Genomic DNA, 17,141 nt, shown 5'->3' with positions numbered 1-17,141 from the left:
TCCCCTCAATTGTTTTCGCGAACGGGGGCGCGATCTGCACACCGAACCACCCGTTTTCGTAACTGGTCAGCCTTGATGACAGATTAAGAATGCTCGCGAAAGGGCAGCGCGTTTTGACGACGCCCCGACGGGCTGGAGATCGGTATCGCGTGACAGGCTAGCCTCAGCCGAACTAAGGGTTTCTCGTATTTGTAAATCGCAAATCGAATTAAACTCTCAACTGGCACGCCACATTCGGGACCGCAGGCGTCCGTCGCCGGCGTATAAAAGGAAAGGGCCGAGTCCGAGCGAGTCAAGTGAGCTGCGGAACGTGTAACACGACCTCTCTGTGCCGCGTCTCACTTCAAAACCGTGTGTGTGCATCGCGCACCTTTGATCCTTTTCGGTCGTGAGCTTCGGTTACCGAGTTTCCTTTTCTTTCTTTTCCACCCGTCCTCCTGGTCTCCCCCCTTCTTTTTTCTCCGGCCGATCGACGTTTCCACGAGGTGTACGGGGAGCAAACGATCGATCAAAAACCGCACCTCTTCCCATCGTTAAGGCGGGACGCGCGACGTACCCTCGTGTCACGCTTCCGGTTCGATTCGTTGCGAAGCGATCAAGGCTTCCCGTGTACCGAGCGTAGTACCAGCGCAAACAAGTGTCTTCGAGTCGTATCGGGATGCTGCTCCGCAACGAGACCTACGTCAACGGCCCGTTGGCTTTCATCGGCGAGGAGAACGGGTGCGTGGCATAGCTGTCTCTTCGACGACGACGAGGATTCGTTCAGGCTGGCTTAGACGCGTTTGATAATTTAATCTGCTGGCTGGTAGCTAGCTGCTTACTGGTAATCGTAGCGAATGTAAAGGTGTTTGGATTGGTACGTCGTAGCTTTTGGGATCGCGGGATATTGGATGCTAATGAATGGTAATGAAGTCGAGTAAAGAAACATTAGTGGGTACGTTTAATTAGTTGATCGTGGTACTCGATAAAATAATTTTAGATGTTTCATACTTTTTCGTATCAGTCACTGCGCAATGATCTGCTACTGTGGACGTGCCTGAACCAGCTTTTGAACCAGATATTCGCGATATCAATGATCGACGTTCGAGGTACTCAAGGCTTTTTTCCTTCTCGACCATTCAGGTATGTCCCGTCGATGCGAGAGAGGTTTCTGGGATGGAACGTGCCTCCGGATCACTCCGAACTAGTGCACCCTCACTGGAGAGGGTTCATGGCGCCAGGGAAATTTTGGCACATGGGACTGGCGCTGATCTACACCATGATGTTCATGATGTCCATCGTTGGGAACGGATGCGTCATATGGATATTTAGCACGTGAGCGCTCTCTAATCGATTCAATCTAAATAACAATCCTTTCCCCGGTGATTTTTCTCTTGGTTACATTCGAAAAATCACTTATTACTTCTCGGTAACAAATACTGACACGATCATCAGAGAAATAAACTGGTTGAATCCAAATACTCGCAATGGGAGATAGTATTTTCCTTCAATCGACGCGAGTTGATTAGCCCGTTAATCCGATGATACGTCCACTACAGGCACTAATTAAATGCGGAGCCAATTAAAGTTGAATAATAATAGTCTGAAGTGCTTTGCCCCATGGTAAATGTGAGCGTTATGTAATTTGCACTACTCGGAATATCACGATACAATTTCACGTCGGAATTACTGGATAAAGAAACCGAAAATTTTTTGAGAGTTTGAAACGTAATGAAACCGTCTGTCATGGTTCATAGTTTAATGCTTTTATGATTATAAAATTAAAGGTAAAGTTTTATGCATCGTAACTAGGGGTTGGAAATAGGGGTAGTTGCCACGGTGGTGCCCTCCCTCGAGCGGCAGCCTAAATCTCTTATAAATCTATTCCTGTTCTGTATACCGACCAACGTTAACAGTTGCCATGAATCATGCGAATTCAGCGTTTAAAGAACATAATCAGAGAAATAGAATTAGAGAAACGGAATGGAAATACCATAAAGAAAATTACAATTCGTGATAAAGATTTCTAGACTAATTCAACAACAATCGATGTTATTCATTACCCACTGATCAAAGCGAACAACTATTTTGCTATTATCATCGTATTATCTTCAAATAAAATTTCCACTTGAAGTAGAATGGACAATTTTGCATTTCTTCCAAATTGTCGATAGTAAAATGGTACATGAGCTTAGTGGCGAAAGTAAATAGTACGCCAAGGAGTTAAATATTTCATATCTTTTCGTATGCATTCAGAATTTTTCACTTTCGAATTTTCCATAAATTCGCAGAGATCTGCAATCTAGTCACCACGACTGCTAACCAACCGACCGGATTTTTTCAGATCGAAGTCGCTGAGAACAGCTTCGAATATATTTATAGTCAGCCTGGCAGTGTTCGACACCCTGATGTCGTTCGAGATGCCGATGTTCCTGATAAACTGCTTCCTAGAACGTATGATAGGTTGGGAGCTGGGCTGCGACATCTACGCGACTCTAGGATCTATATCCGGGATGGGGCAAGCGATCACCAACGCTGCCATCGCCTTCGATCGATACAGGTTGCCAAACCCCGTTCAATCCTCGTGCACTGTTCCGATCAGATTCCGAATCGATACTTCAATCCTTCCGAGTTAACCAATTCTATTGTGTACATTTTCACGTGATCGATTAATCGCATCTCGTTAACTCTTTACGAACGTCATTTCCGCGAGATGAAATGTTCATACCAAGAAGACTAAAAAATCGCGAATGATCGAATCACTCAAACAGCAAGAGACCAATGCGAAGTTTCCGTTTTTTCTATTATGCAATTGGTAGATAATTTAGCTTCTGTTGAAGGTTTCGTACATTTCAAGGAATCTTCCGCAAAGGGTTAATTCAATTGGGGAGACGCGAATGGAATCGTTGTAGAACATGCAATCTAAGACGTAGAATTTTCGCTGGGGAAACTATTGAAACTACAGTTTCCCGCTTTCCCGCAGGACAATTTCCTGCCCGATCGACGGAAGACTGAACTCGAAGCAGGCGGCAGTGCTGGTCGCCTGCACGTGGTTCTGGGCCACGCCGTTCGCCGTCATGCCGCTGGTGAAGGTCTGGGGTCGATACACCACCGGTAAAGAGACGAATTTTTCTCGACAGCTCGCGGACAATCCGAGTTAAACCTTTGACGGTTAAATCGCTGAATAAGCAACTAATTGAAAAGAGGTCCAAGTTTGTAGGAGTGCAATTTTAGTAATCAGTACTGCGCTCTACAGTATACACGTCCCCGAGAACCCACAGATCGTCGTTCGCGTTAGATCCACTTAATTTGAATAAAGAAGCTTTCAGTTTGCCATAATCGAGATACTTTCAGAGGGTTTCCTGACGACATGCTCCTTCGACTTCCTGACGGAGGACCAGGACACCAAGGTCTTCGTCTCGAGCATCTTCGTCTGGTCCTACGTGATACCTCTAATCTTCATAATCTACTTTTACTCGCAGCTGCTCCAGTCTATACGCAATCACGAGAAGATGCTGCGCGAACAGGTCCACATTCCCCTTGAATCCTTCCGACGAACGCTTGAATCTACCAATAACGTATCTTAATGTTCAACATCTCCCATCAGGCTAAGAAAATGAACGTGAAATCTCTGGTGTCGAACCAAGACAAAGAAAGGAGCGTCGAGATGAGGATCGCGAAGGTCGCGTTCACCATCTTCTTCCTGTTCCTGCTCGCGTGGACGCCGTACGCGACGGTCGCGCTGATCGGAGCGTTCGGCAACCGGTAACTAATCCAACGTGACGCTTACGAGTCGTTTCTCGCAGTTTCCGAGTTTCAGGATGATAATGCTCTTTGAACCCGTTCCAGGGAACTGCTGACGCCGATCTCCACGATGTTGCCCGCCGTGTTCGCTAAGACGGTGTCCTGCATCGATCCCTGGATATACGCGATCAATCATCCGAGGTAAGATCAACCATCAATTCTCCTGTTCCCTGACACGTCGCCCGGCTTCTGGCCCTGGTACGCCGTCACCACTGACATTCTCCGCGGTCAGGTATCGTCTAGAGCTGCAAAAACGTTGCAAATGGATGGGCATCCGGGAGCCGGAGCCGTCGCACGACGCCGCTTCCGCCCAAACCGAGAAGATCAAGACGGAGGACGCGTAAGCCGGCCGCCGGGACCTCTGGATCTGACTTTTCTCTATTCGAGACGCTGCTCGGGGCACGCGATCGGGACGCAACCGCCACCACCACAGCCACCACCGTTGCGATCCCGGTCGACGCATCCCGCTTCTCATCCGCTGTCCAGCTGCCGAGCCACGCAACCGGACCGCGAGCTACACTTCCACGGACGTGCACGCCGACCCAATCGATTGTACTCTTATTAAAGCGTTATTAAAGCAAATTTCAACCGGCAAACTTCTCCCTGCCTTACTCTATATTAAGCACCCGCGGCCCCACGGGATTAACGGTCTCAACGTTGTTATGCCTGAACCGTTCGGATAAGCTTCTATATATGTAGATGTGGATTCTAGTGGTGAAAGCAATATTATGGAAACTATTGCGAACACTTTCTATGCAATTGTTCGCGAACCCGTCCGCGACGAGATTAGTCGTTACATGTTTTCGACTTCGCGATTCATGCTCGGACCCTACTTCTTACAGTGATAGGATAATAAGGGCGTTGAACTGGTTTGTTTCACCAAAAAAAAATATGATTTCACACTTAAAAGTACAATGTTAAAGTAATGCAGTGATTCTAACGATTTCATTAACACAGAGGTTGATTTTGGATGCTTGTTTCTACGTTTGTTGAGACTGGGTGGTTGTTGATTACGCGAGCCGATGATGTTAACTCTTTGCACTCGAAAGTTTTTCATTAGAAATATTCAATATTCTCCAAATGAGATACAGAGGATGTTCTTCGAAGCTAATTAAAGAGAAAACATATATAAATTAAGAAGGAAAGTTATATTATTTCAATATTCCACGTATCGATGCATCGTGCAAAGCTTAATATTATATATAAGACTTCATAATTTTGCAAATCAAATCAAGTGGTGACTGAGAGTCACCTCTCGAGTACAAAGGGTTAACTGACTCTCAAGGAAAACAAGTCGGCATATTTATAGAAAAAAGGAGCATCCACCGAGCGGCCAATCAGTGCGACTTTGCCGGACACGCATACCGATTGGCAGCCCGGGGTACAGGCTCCTTTTGTTTCTCACGCGACAGCGACGGTGAGTGTCTTACTGTCATTTTTCGGCGCGTAACAGTGATGATTGGCTGTTGATTATAGGTAGCAGTGGCAGTGTCGTTGATTGAGTTGCTTAGAAGACAATGCGGTTAAGTGGATCTTCTGATGTTTCTTGGTTTTTGTGGGTTTCGGTGGGATAAATGATGGTGCTTTTTAGTTATTGAAGGATTCATTCGGTTTTTCGGATTTTCCAGATTAAAAATGATCACATCCGTTTCAGATCTTCCTCGCGGGATTATTCGCGTTATATTCAATATATACATTTCCGTTCGGATTACTCCTTCTTTTGTTTCTCAGGCGACAGCGACGGTGAGTGTCTTACTGTCATTTTTGGACGCGTAACAGCGATAGATTCTTCTTCTTGTGTAGTACAGAACTTTAGCTAATTCGATTCGTTCGACTAGAATTTAGCTTCGTCTCAGATTAATTTCAGCTTGACCTATCCTGTATTCGGCTGTAGCTTGACTTTAGCTTGCAAGGCGTTGCACACCGACGTCCTATATTCCTCGGTTACCGTGAAAATTCAAAGGACGCTGACACCCAACGCGTCTTGTTGTTTAAAATGAAATCCCCTCGCTCCTCTTTCGCGCTTCCTCCGTGGAAAAATGATCGCGCCCCCGTTCTCCCTCGTTCGGACGGTTGTTATGAAAAATTGACAAGATCTCGTTACGGCCTCGTTATACCCGGCCCTCCTTAACGCATCTGGAATTTTCCCGGCACGAGATCCGCGCGGAAGGTGATACCTCGAGCCACGGAGCCGAGGAGGAAGACGGTAACGCGGCCGACGCTTCTTCTCATGCATGAATCTCGAAGCACGTACTGGGAGACGAGCCGGCGACGCTCCGTTTACCACGGATCCCGACGAAAATGGGACAACTTTGAGGCGACCGCGATACTCGTCTCTCTCCACGTATCCGATACGTTTCCGCGTCGGTAATCGGCGAGCACGGGGGCATCCCGGCTTCAGATGTCGTCGGGGGAGCAGTCGCTGCTCGGTCACTGGCGCACACGGTCCACCGGCGTGCCGGACTCTTTCCAATGCGACCTGGGATTCGATGAACGTTTGCGCGTTCTGCCGGTCATCGGGAAATTCTAAAGATTCGATTGAACTCAGTGGGAATGGATAATCACTCGTTGTCGCTTACATTGTCGGAACGGAAGTTCGAGGAATGTTTCCTTGCTCCGGTGTTTCCTTCGCTTTGTAACTACTTTCGTGACATCGTTCGATCTTTCAAACAGGATGTTTGTTACATACTTTATTCTATTGTTCCTGGGAAACTATGTTCTATACAAATCGCGAAAATTGTAGCTTCGAAACTAGAACTCCAATGCGTTCGCATAGCTGCAACGCGGAATCGACTTAAACTGTTACTACATAATGTTGCGAACATTCGATACCAAAATTCAGGGGTTAGTACTGCCATAGCTTCAATTCGACCTCAATATTCTGCGACACAATACTATCTATCCAGTATCCAATCAATATGTAACAATTCCTCAGAAAATCATCTGTCGTCTTCTAATAATTGCAAGAATACATCAAGAATGGATCATGACTCCAGTAGTCCTAGTATTAATTGCAGATTCCGGTGAATTAGAGACTGAATCCTTAAATTATAGAGAATAAGGGAACTATGCACTTTCTTGCTGTTTGACTAGTTAAGTCATTTGTTTTCGACTTGGCGTTCTAAATGTAAAAGTTTCATCTCGACAGAATGTCGACATTCGTCCGCAAAGGGTTAAACCTCTTTTACTCCATCTACCAAATCGCCTCCAGAAACGCGTCCCCATTTCCTCACGGTCAAACTTTTCCAGTTCACCGTTGCACAGTGCATTCCTAAAAACCGCTTCGAAACGATCGTACGATAGGTCGGGGGATGGTACAGTCCCTAACGTCGCGAGACAAATAAAATTGGAATCGCTAGATGGGTCGGGATCACCGGGACTCCGGCAGGGTAGCCGTGCAGGCTATACAGTATCGGGGAACCGTGGTCGCGGTGTCGGGATCGGTGTCCGGGACCGGATAGCGGTTTTCATCGCACGAGGATTCCGATTCATCGTGGAAGACAAGGCGATTACGCGGTGGTAGCGGAGCGTCGCGCGGATCCGCGCGGCGAAAGTTTAGTCCGGTGACGTAGCCCGTAGGATCGTGTACCCGCATGTAGGTAGTGTACTCGCGTGGCGTCCCGGACAGGAGGCGGAGTCAACGGATAGCCCGGCAGTTCAGTTAATATGCAGTTAGTACGTCATTTGTTTCTCGCCGCTGGGAGGGCTTATCGTAATCTCTGGCGTCACGGCTCCCCACGATCTCTCGCGTTAGCCAAGCTCGTTCGGTGGCAAGCTCCGTCCCCCGTTGCCTTCATCCCGGCCGCTGGCTCTAGCGCAACGCAGCAAATCACGGGTACCGCGACGATTCCTATTCGTCGGAAACCGTTCGCTCCGAAAAGATTTCGCGAGCGCATCCGCGACGAGGTTAGTTGATTCTGGTTTCGACTTCGCGATTCACGCTCGGACCATACGACTTCTTACAATGATAGGAAGTAGATCGACTGAACAGTCGAAACGTTGAGTCGATACGTTGAGTCGATCTACTTGCATCGAGCTCTAAGGGGGGTCGAGAATGGAGCTGAATGTGGGACGAGCGACAGATTTTAATCGTCGCGGCAGATTTATACGCCGCGAATCATCGAGTTCCGCAACGAAAATCTATTTCTGAACCCTTCAGGAGACCGTACCGAGTACTGAAACTATAGGTCCACTAAACGAATTTCTTTCGGAACATGTCTGTTGTACGGAAAATGGTTTAGATAGGTACATGTATATTTACTCTTGAATATTAGAATCAACTTACTGTTGTATAAAATTATCTGTGTTCGCGAGCGCGTCCGCGACGAGGTTAGTCGTTGATTCTGGTTTCGACTTCGCGATTCACGCTCGGACCCCACGACTTCTTACAGTGATAGGGTAATAAGGTTGTTGAACTGGTTTGTTTAGTTTCACCAAAAAAAAAATATAATTTCACACTTGAAGTACAATGTTGAAGTAATACAGTAATTCTAACAATTTCATCAACACAGAGGTTGATTTTGGATACTTGTTTCTACGTTTATTGTTGGGACTGGGTGGTTGTTGATTACGCGAGCCGATGTTGTTAACTGATGCTCAAGGAAAAAAAGTCGGCATATTTATAGGAAATTCCTTCTTCTGTTTCTCACGCGACAGCGACGGTGAGTGTTTTACTGTCATTTTTGGGCGCGTGACGAAAAGATTTCGTTTCTGTTCGGAGGATGTCGCGCTGGCGGAGTACGCTAAATATTTCACTGGGTGTCACCTGTTCTTCGATGAACCAGTCGAAGTAGGGTACTTCCGGAACTTCGGATTCGAGGGAACAGTTCGTTTGGAATTAATAATTCTAGGGTAACGAGGCTCGTGGGTGGTTAATGAACTATGGTTAAGCTCGCTTGCTTGCCAGCCTTTTAGTCTAATGGAAGCTACTTGTTTTGATCCTGGACTAATTATCTCGATGTAGATGATTGTAGATTGCGTAAGTCTCGAACCTAAGCTGCGCTGGCGCGCTTCTTTGATGTTCTGGAAAATGTTTATGAGATTTCGCTAATTCCGCAAGGTCAAGCTGTTGTTTGTTCCATAGTTACGACGAAGATGAAACAAAAGTACACAAATAGTCAATTTTACGTAGCGAATGTCCGAATCAGGTTCCACATTCAAAACTCGAATCCCGAAGCATTGATCTTACAGCAAAGCCCCCCAAGTTCATCAAGCTCCGAAGTTCACGTCGGAATCACACGGAGCGCGTAGGCGATTCGTATCGAAACCCCGTTGTCCCGCGAAGCCTCTCCGTTCGCTTTGTTCGGCGCGAGATCTCCGCGGGATCAGAGTTCGCCGCGCGATCCGTTCAGCGCCGGGGGAGAAAGAAAGGAAGAAAGTGGAAGGAAAAGCGGCGGGAAGAAAGAGAAACCGGGGAGGAGCGGGCGCACGGCCCGGCCGTAGGATTCTGGGGCTCGAAGAAATCCTTGATTAGATGTTCCCGTCAAAGGAGCTCCGTCCGCTTTGCTCGAGGCTCGAAGAAAGAAAAGTCGACGGGGACAGCGCGCGGGAGAGCTACGTAGGGGTGGGGCCACGCGAACGGCGGCTGGGGTAGGAACGAAAAGAATCGGTTTGGAGAGCGAATTAAAAATTGTTCCAGTCCGCGAACACTGGAGAATCGAGGGTGAAAGGCGGGGGTGGATGGGAAGAGGACAGAGGGATGGCGGCGTTTTAATCGAAGCGAGCTTGGGAAGGGATTTCACCTTTTCGTGGATAGAAAGGAACGATCCCGCTCGGTTTAAGATACATCCCATCCTATTTCCCGGGGTCGCGTCGACGTCGACGACGACGACGACGGCGACGACCAGTTATGGATGTTGAAAATTCAATTACGCGGGATTTATGACTACCGGCGCTGGGCATATTTATTATCGTGGCGTCTTCCTCTCGGCTGAGCATCGCGTCCTCTGTTTCCGCCTCGCGTCGCGACGCCGGCCGTTCGCCGTTTGCGTGCGCAATTCGATCGTCCGATCGATCCCCGTTCGATCCGATGCGAACGCCATTGCGCGCGCCATCTTCCGCCGACGCGGGCCGAGCTGCCGCGGCACGCGAAGACGCGGGGACGCTTTCGAACATCAGGATTTATCGTTATTACACGCGTTCACCATCATCCCGCGGGACGCCCGAATGTTTTACAGCTGCCCCGCCTATTCGCGGCATCCCTTTTTAAAGCTGTCTTAATCCCCTGTTAAGCGCGGCGGTAATAAACTCCGCGGCGCTCATTAAGAGCGCGGCCGCCGACTTTATGCTCTTTTTGCTCGGCCGCCACCCTCCCGCAAGATGTATATTAACGCTGGCAATAAATATCGTCCTTATCGGCGGCGATTCCGCCGCCTTGTTATCGCGTATTGATTTTCCGCGGGGACACGGCCGGCCCGCGGCGCGAAAAATAGAAGCGGCGACGCGTCGCGCGATTATTCGCAGTCGGTACCGTTCGGTTGGTAATCGAGTCGGTCGCGCGAGTTCCTGTTTCGATCTGAACGTCGCAGGATCCCGAGGCGAACTCTTCGTCCGGCGACTCCGGCCAGAGAATCACGCGGGAGCGAAGTTTCAGCGGCAAAGAAATCGGCGAAACTAATTTCAAAGCTGTTAAGAGCATTACCAGGCTGCCTCCGCGAGCGGAGTAGACAGCAGACAGGCGTTAGCGTGCCCCGAGCCGAGCGAGCATTCACTACGGACCGTGGAAGCGAGCATCCGCGGTGTGTCTACCATGGGAACGAGTCTTGGAAGAGGATTCCGGGACGAGCACCATGCTGGGACTTCTCTTGGATATGTTCCGGAGTGAGAGACCGCGTTAAATGGCAGGAAGTTCAGGAATATATAGGTATCCGTTAAAGAATTCTTCTTGAAATTTCATACTACAGTTACCAAGCAGTAAAACTGACTTTCTCTTCGGTTCTACAAAAAGACAGTTAATACTCAACCTTGTAATACTAATTTCTATAGAGTGTCATCGACTCGACGATCTTCCAAACGCTTCGATCAACTTACTAATTCAACTCGCGTTATAATATTCTATATTTCCCCGTCACTTCCCCGAACCGCAGTTTCTGGAACACGAATTTCCCAGGGAAACTCGACTGAAACATTCCCCGAACGCACAGGTTCCCGAATTTCGGAAAAATCGATTCGCGCGTATGCAACCCCTAAATCTGTTCTCGGACGTGGCGAGTAACCAGCTGACGTGAAGAGGGAAAGAGAAAAAGACGAGGATGAACGAGTTAAGTCGTCCGCGGGAGGGCGAAAAGGGAACCGGGCTAAGTGGAGAGAGCAGGTTGGCCCAGTGCGACGAGGCTCGGACAATAGTTGGCCGCCGTCGTCGTCGTCGTCGCGAGGGCAGAGAGCGGGAGAGAGAGGGAGAGAGAGAGGGGTTGGTCAGAGAGGAGAGAGGAGTCAGCTGAGAGAGAAACGGCGATGGGGTAGCCTGCGAGAACCCTCTCTTCCCGAGTCTGAAATACTAAAGCGAGCTTAAGTGCGTTGCCATAGGGACCAGCTGGCTTCGAGGGGGCTGAAGTCTGCGCCACGCCACGCCACGCCGCGCCTCGTCCATCGTCTAGCTTCCGAAACGCGCTAAACCGCTCGGAAGCGTCTCCCGCGAGTCGAGATTTCCGTCTTTCCGCTCGACGCGATCGCGGAAACGAGCGCGGACGCCGTTCACCGGCGATCTTCCGGGCCTCCTTCGCGAGGGGACGGCCGCTCGAGCGTGTCAACAACGCCGGGAATCCCTCGTTACTCGACGGAGCCAGTCCAGCGGACACCGCGCGCGATTTATTATTTGCAGCGCATGCCGCCGCGCATCCGTAACAATACTTCGTAAGTCCGTAATTTGCATCTCGTTGCAGATGTATTTCGTGTCGTTCGTGTATCAGCTAGCTGGCACGGTCGTTAAACGAGTTTCCTCTTTCCTCGTTCCTCTCGTTTCGCCGCGCGTCGCTCGGGAACGCCTGCTACAGCGGCGTTCCCTCCCCCGTTGCCTCGTCCGTCTCGCTCCCACGCTCGCTCGCTCGCTCTCCATCCTTTCAACCCCTGTCCCACCCCCGCGCGTTCTCCCCAGGATTTCTCTTGGCAGTTGACGCTGCAGCCGCCCGAGTGAAATAAAAATTTGATTATTCCCGACACGATTGGCTCGGTCGTAATTGCGTGGGACGCTGGTCCGCTGCGGTTGACGGAAGTATTCGACCGCTCGAATAGGCAAACTCGGTGTTCGTGATACCGCGGGCGTACTAACTTTTCCGCTCCCCTTTCCCTTAACTCCTCATGCTACTTCAACGCCGTCGTCGTCGTCGTCGTCGTCGTCGTCATGGTCGTGGTCGTGGTCGTCGTCGTCGTCGTCGTCGTTCCGTTACGAATTACCATTTTTACCTTCCGCCGCGGAGCGTCTCCGGAACGCGTTAAAAGGCGCGACCCTAACGACTTAACCGGTAGACCGTATTAACGCGTTCTCTGGCGCGGCCACCGTGCGCGCACGCCAGAGACAAAGGCTCTAGACAAAAGACGAAAGTTTCGCACAGCGACGACCGTGGTTTCAACGCCACGTTCCAGTTCCGTCGCCGCGAAAAGGCCGCTGGCGGGGCTTTTCTTTAGTCGAATCGCAGCTGTCGCTGCCATACGGACAGCCGACGGGACGGGACGCGAGTAAGCCTTGATTCGCGGTGGCAGTCAGCGGTGTAGTCGAGTCAGGGTCGGTTGGGATCAAGGATTTCAGCGGAACCTTCGTATCCGAAACAGAAATCATCGAATCTTATCTGTAGATCCATCTTCGTTTGCCAGAGAAAGGGATGTATACCTTGTAAATGTAATTTAACAAAAATCACATTTTAAATGCAAAGGATGCATTACGATCCAGCAGACGCTAATCTCGAGCGAATCCGGTTTCCATCTGTATTTCCTCGGTGTTTTCTCGTACAAATTCTACTAATTGCTCGTTATCCGTGATCCTTTTCGATGGTTAGCCCTTCACAATTAGCGACCAGACCAAATCTGATCAGAAGCAGTGCGGTCTTTGATCGCCAGCAAACCGACTAGACGATCAACAGATTTCGATTCGATTCGAGCGTACCAACTATGAATGCTTCCGTTGAATTACATGCTATTACATTGGCAACGATCATGGTCGACTATAACTTGACCTGACCGCGTTGACCGCCAGTCCAAATCACGACACATGCGTCACGTAACGGCTTATCCCAATTTTAGACTATATCGCTACAGTTCCTCCTTTGTAAGCACCGGTTTATTGGCAACTCGTACTTAAACCAGATCCAATGTCGAATGTTCATATAAAACGGAACACGCAGCAAAAATTGTAGAAGCAAACTGCACACTCACCCGCGCAAACCTCGATTTCTCCAGCTTCGATTGTTTTCTCCTCTTTCGGGCCACTAGCCACTCGACTGGCGCGTTCCTCCGTTCGCCCTTGTCCCTCGCTTCTCGCCGGGTCCCTTCTCGGAGGCCTTTAAAGGGCGCCGTCGAGGGCCACTGCGAGAACAACAAGGGGACGGGTACAAGGGTGAGCAAAAAGGGCGGGGAGAGGAAGACCGTTGGACGGAAACTAGGCGAGCCCGGCCAGCTGCAATACCGCGATACACAAACTTATTGGCGAAACTCGCAAAACTTCCACGAGGCTTCCGGAATTTCAAGATGGCGAATATCCGCATAGCGGATTAGCCGGAGAATGCCACTGCTAGGTCGAAAGAGCGTAGCGTCGGAAGCCGACGGTTAGAGGGGGAGACGAAATAGACCGGGATGACGGAGAGAGAGAGAGAGAGAGAGACAGAGAGGACAGAGTTAGCCCTCCAAAATGGCACGTCGATGTAGCCCCCGGACCAGACGGGTCGTCCGCGGATGATTCGCTGTTTCCGCGGCGGGTGGCGCGCGAATTATCGCGAGCCCGGGGCTTGCCATTTGTAATTGGCACGACAAAATTCGGGCCGATTCGTTTTCGCGCGCCGGCTCCGATTGCAAATGGCATCGGTTAATTAGGTCGACCATCTGACGATTCGATGCGAGGAAATCCGTGCTCGGTCGCGATAATGGCCGTATTAATTATAAACGTAGGCACCGGCGTTAATTATTCGAGTAGGAAGCGCGACAGTACGCTCGCGTTTCGCCTGCGCCAACCGTGAAACCCGGCATTGTCGCCGAAGGAACAAATAGTTTTTAAGGCCGTGGCCTGGTTCGCTCGTCGAAAACGCTTCGCCGTTCGCCACCCTCTTCCTCTTCACTCCTGCCCAACCTCCTTGTCCATCTCTCTTCTCTTCCGTCTCGCGTCGCGCGGCATTCGCGAGAAATAGCTCGTGAAATTTTTCGATCCGTCGCGCGCTCGCGATCCACCCGATTAAATTTCCTTTTTCGAAGAGGGAATACACGGAATTCATTTTCGTCCGCGTCTCCGGCGATATTTCCTTCCCTCCGGCCTGTCTCTCCCTCTCGAGAGATCAAGCCTTCGCTGGGGTGGGTCCCTAACGAACGGCGAAACGAGAAACCGGGCGAGAACGAGTTTGCCTGGCGCGGCGCGGCGCGAAGATCCAGACGCGGATCGATCCGCCGGCTGGGAATCCTTCGAAGGAATCGTCGAACGTTTCGCCTCGTCGACTCGGAGGAGACGCGGTGTCCCAGTTGGTTCGTGGAACCGAGAGGATTCGGGACGCGGGATCGTTCCATTTCATTATTCCTGATAGCGGATAAACGGCCGCCGCTAGCTGGCCGTTCGTTAATGCGGGGAAAAAGGAGTGGCTCGCGGAGAGCAGCGGAAAAAGTGGCATGGAAATGCGAACGTCGCTGCCTCGCCGAGCCACTGCGGAATAATAGCTGCTACAAGAGGAGACCAGCCGTGTATACCTCGGCCTGGGCTTTTCTCTTTGCTCCGCACGCATCGGGCTCGCCCCTCCGGGCTATGGGTTCCCCTCGGGGGCCGCGCCACGAGTTGGCGACCCCAAAGTACCCGAGTTACTCTACCAGAGCCAAGAATCGCGGGACGACGCGGCTGCGAGCATTTCGTGGACTTTGCTGCGAGTCGGACTGATGAAGGCGTCTTTCTACGGTTTCGCTTCGATCGAACAAACAATCCCTCCTATTCGCATGAAGAATTGTAAATTCAGATCCTTATTTCTATCAGTTTCCTCGCTTTTCTACTCTTGATTTAGGGTTCCGCTTGTTTCATAGAACTCAACCGATCAAAGGGACTCCAAGATGAAACGGTCAACTAACCGAACGTCATAAAAACTTCACCACCGAACACACGCGGGAATTGAATATTCCCTTCGAAACTAAAAGCTCGCCTTTAAATAAATTACTGTTACCATCTACGCGACCTCTCGTCCGCAAAGTCTGCGCACGCTACAGGAAAAATCCATAAAGATAAAGAAAGAAGAAGTACGGCGCGAGCGGTCGGCCTTGCCCGAATAAATCCAAATTCCGAAGTTTCCGGGCGCATTAATATCCGGAAAGTATCGCGTTTCGCGGGTCCATCCCCGAGCGGCCGGTTTCCGGTGGCCGATCATCGATTCGCGGCCGATCGAACCCTCGGCGAAACGCGTCGCGGGCCAACCGTCGCGTCTCTCCGCTCGTTCTCGAAATCCCTTCCCGTCGCGCGACATTCAAAGGTCCGCTCGCCGGTGGAATGGGCTCGCCGAGCGGACCCTGCCGATAACACGTCTGGCCGGTTGAATACGCGTCTGCCTCTGTGCCCGCGCGCGTTGTATGGGGGCCACGCGAAAACGATCGGGTCCTTTCGCCGGATCGAAATCCGTCTCGTCTGTCCCTTCGGCTCCTCCCGCATTCACCGCGACCTGCCCCGTTGCGCCCGCTCGCTATTCGAAATCACTGACCGTCCCCGTTTACGATCGATATCAAACGAGATATCGATCGTAAAATGTTTGCGGATATGTTTCGCGGCGATCACCGTCGAGACGAAGACTCTCGAATAGGAGAGAGCGGCGGCGAGGTTACGACGATACGAGCGTCGTCGGCACGCCGTTTCCGAGCAAGCCGATAAAAAAAGCGCGTGAACACGCGAGAATTAGAACGGCGTTCGGTTCCCCGGCTGTTTTTTCACCCGCCTGCCGCCTCGCCTCCTCACCGCGCGCACGGTATCGTTCGTTCGGGTGGTCGCGAGCTAGCACGAGCGTTAAATTTAACGAGCCACCGGCGAGGAATCGTTAAAAGTCGCCGTCGGAGATCCGTAAAATCGGATGCGCCGAGCCGCGCCGCCGGTATCTTGTAACGCGCGTTGTAATTAACTTATGCGATATCGTCCCGGTTTATAGGTTGTCTCCAGGCTCGCTCGTAAAGAGACGCACGGCTACGTCGAGGTGCAACTTCTTTGCTCCCCTTCGGAGCGCACGTGGGATAATCGTCCGGAGATGGCCGGGATTCCTCTCGTATCCGAATATCCACGCTCGGCCCGGCATCGCTTATCAAAGCGAAGAATGCAGCCTCGGGTAATCCGACCGGCGTTCCCGCGTCGCGCGTAAAAAAATTGTTGGCGTCGTCGTTTCGTGGCTCGTTTCCGCGAGGAAATAAAGAAGGGGAGAGAATGGCTCGGCAACCGGTCGCGTAAAATCGCGTGTACACTTGTTCCGCGGAACGAAATGGCCCCGGACGCGGGGAAAGTACGGCGTTGAGCGGAATCGGGTCTGATTAGGTATTACTAAAGTGGAGCTGATTCGTTACGCGTTTTTCACAATCCCTGATGCATCTACAATTGAAATTCAGCTGACAATAGCGTGTCTGATTAAACGATTCGAACCGATAACTCGTTGATCGATTAAAAACAGATTAAATCATGAATCCGATATACGATTAGACGAAAGTTCGCTGAAGTCTAAGCAGGTTGACATCGAAACCAGAGCGAACAGAAATCTCTGGTTAATCTACAATTGAAATTGATCTAATTACAGTCCGCCTTATCGAGCAATTGCAAGCAACTCGCTAATCGAATAAAAATTGCATTTCAATCATTACCCTGAATACACAATCAGCCCACCGTTCGCCAGGCTCAATGCGGTGGTCGGGAAACTGGAACGAAAAGAAACGTCGTTTAGGCCCTGCTTCCTTCCCTGTGGCGCGCGGGGATCGAAGCAGGAGAGCCAGTCGTTCGATCGTCGAACGACTTCTTCGATGGGGTTTTGATTCCGCGAGAATTTTCTTGACCAAACCGTGGGCTCTAGGTGGGACGCGGCGCGACTTTGTGTATCGGGACACCCGCGCAGAGGGAAGACGCGAGGGGCGCGAAGCGAGGAAACGAGGAAAGCCGGAGCATGCGCCCCCGGCGTCGCGATTCTACGAGCTTCGGTTCTCGCATTAGTCGAACCCCGGCA

The 17,141-nt window shown here is 50.7% G+C and overlaps 1 protein-coding gene across 1 annotated transcript; it reads left to right on the top strand.

The window, feature by feature from the left end:
- Positions 1–282: 282 nt before the first annotated feature.
- Rh5 (Rhodopsin 5) lies at positions 283–4,379 on the top strand. The gene is made up of 8 exons (XM_031977014.2): positions 283–720; positions 1,123–1,314; positions 2,324–2,539; positions 2,963–3,093; positions 3,334–3,506; positions 3,587–3,744; positions 3,829–3,924; positions 4,016–4,379. The coding sequence occupies exons 1-8, from the start codon at positions 659–661 to the stop codon at positions 4,125–4,127; spliced, it is 1,140 nt and encodes a 379-aa protein (XP_031832874.1). The 5' UTR covers positions 283–658; the 3' UTR covers positions 4,128–4,379.
- The last annotated feature ends 12,762 nt before the right edge of the window (positions 4,380–17,141 follow it).

The sequence above is a fragment of the Nomia melanderi genome, chromosome 14 (assembly GCF_051020985.1).
Source record: "Nomia melanderi isolate GNS246 chromosome 14, iyNomMela1, whole genome shotgun sequence".
In the NCBI taxonomy this organism is placed as follows: domain Eukaryota; kingdom Metazoa; phylum Arthropoda; class Insecta; order Hymenoptera; family Halictidae; genus Nomia; species Nomia melanderi.
Note: the sequence above shows the minus strand (reverse complement) of the source record. Positions and strands in the feature narration are given on the sequence as shown.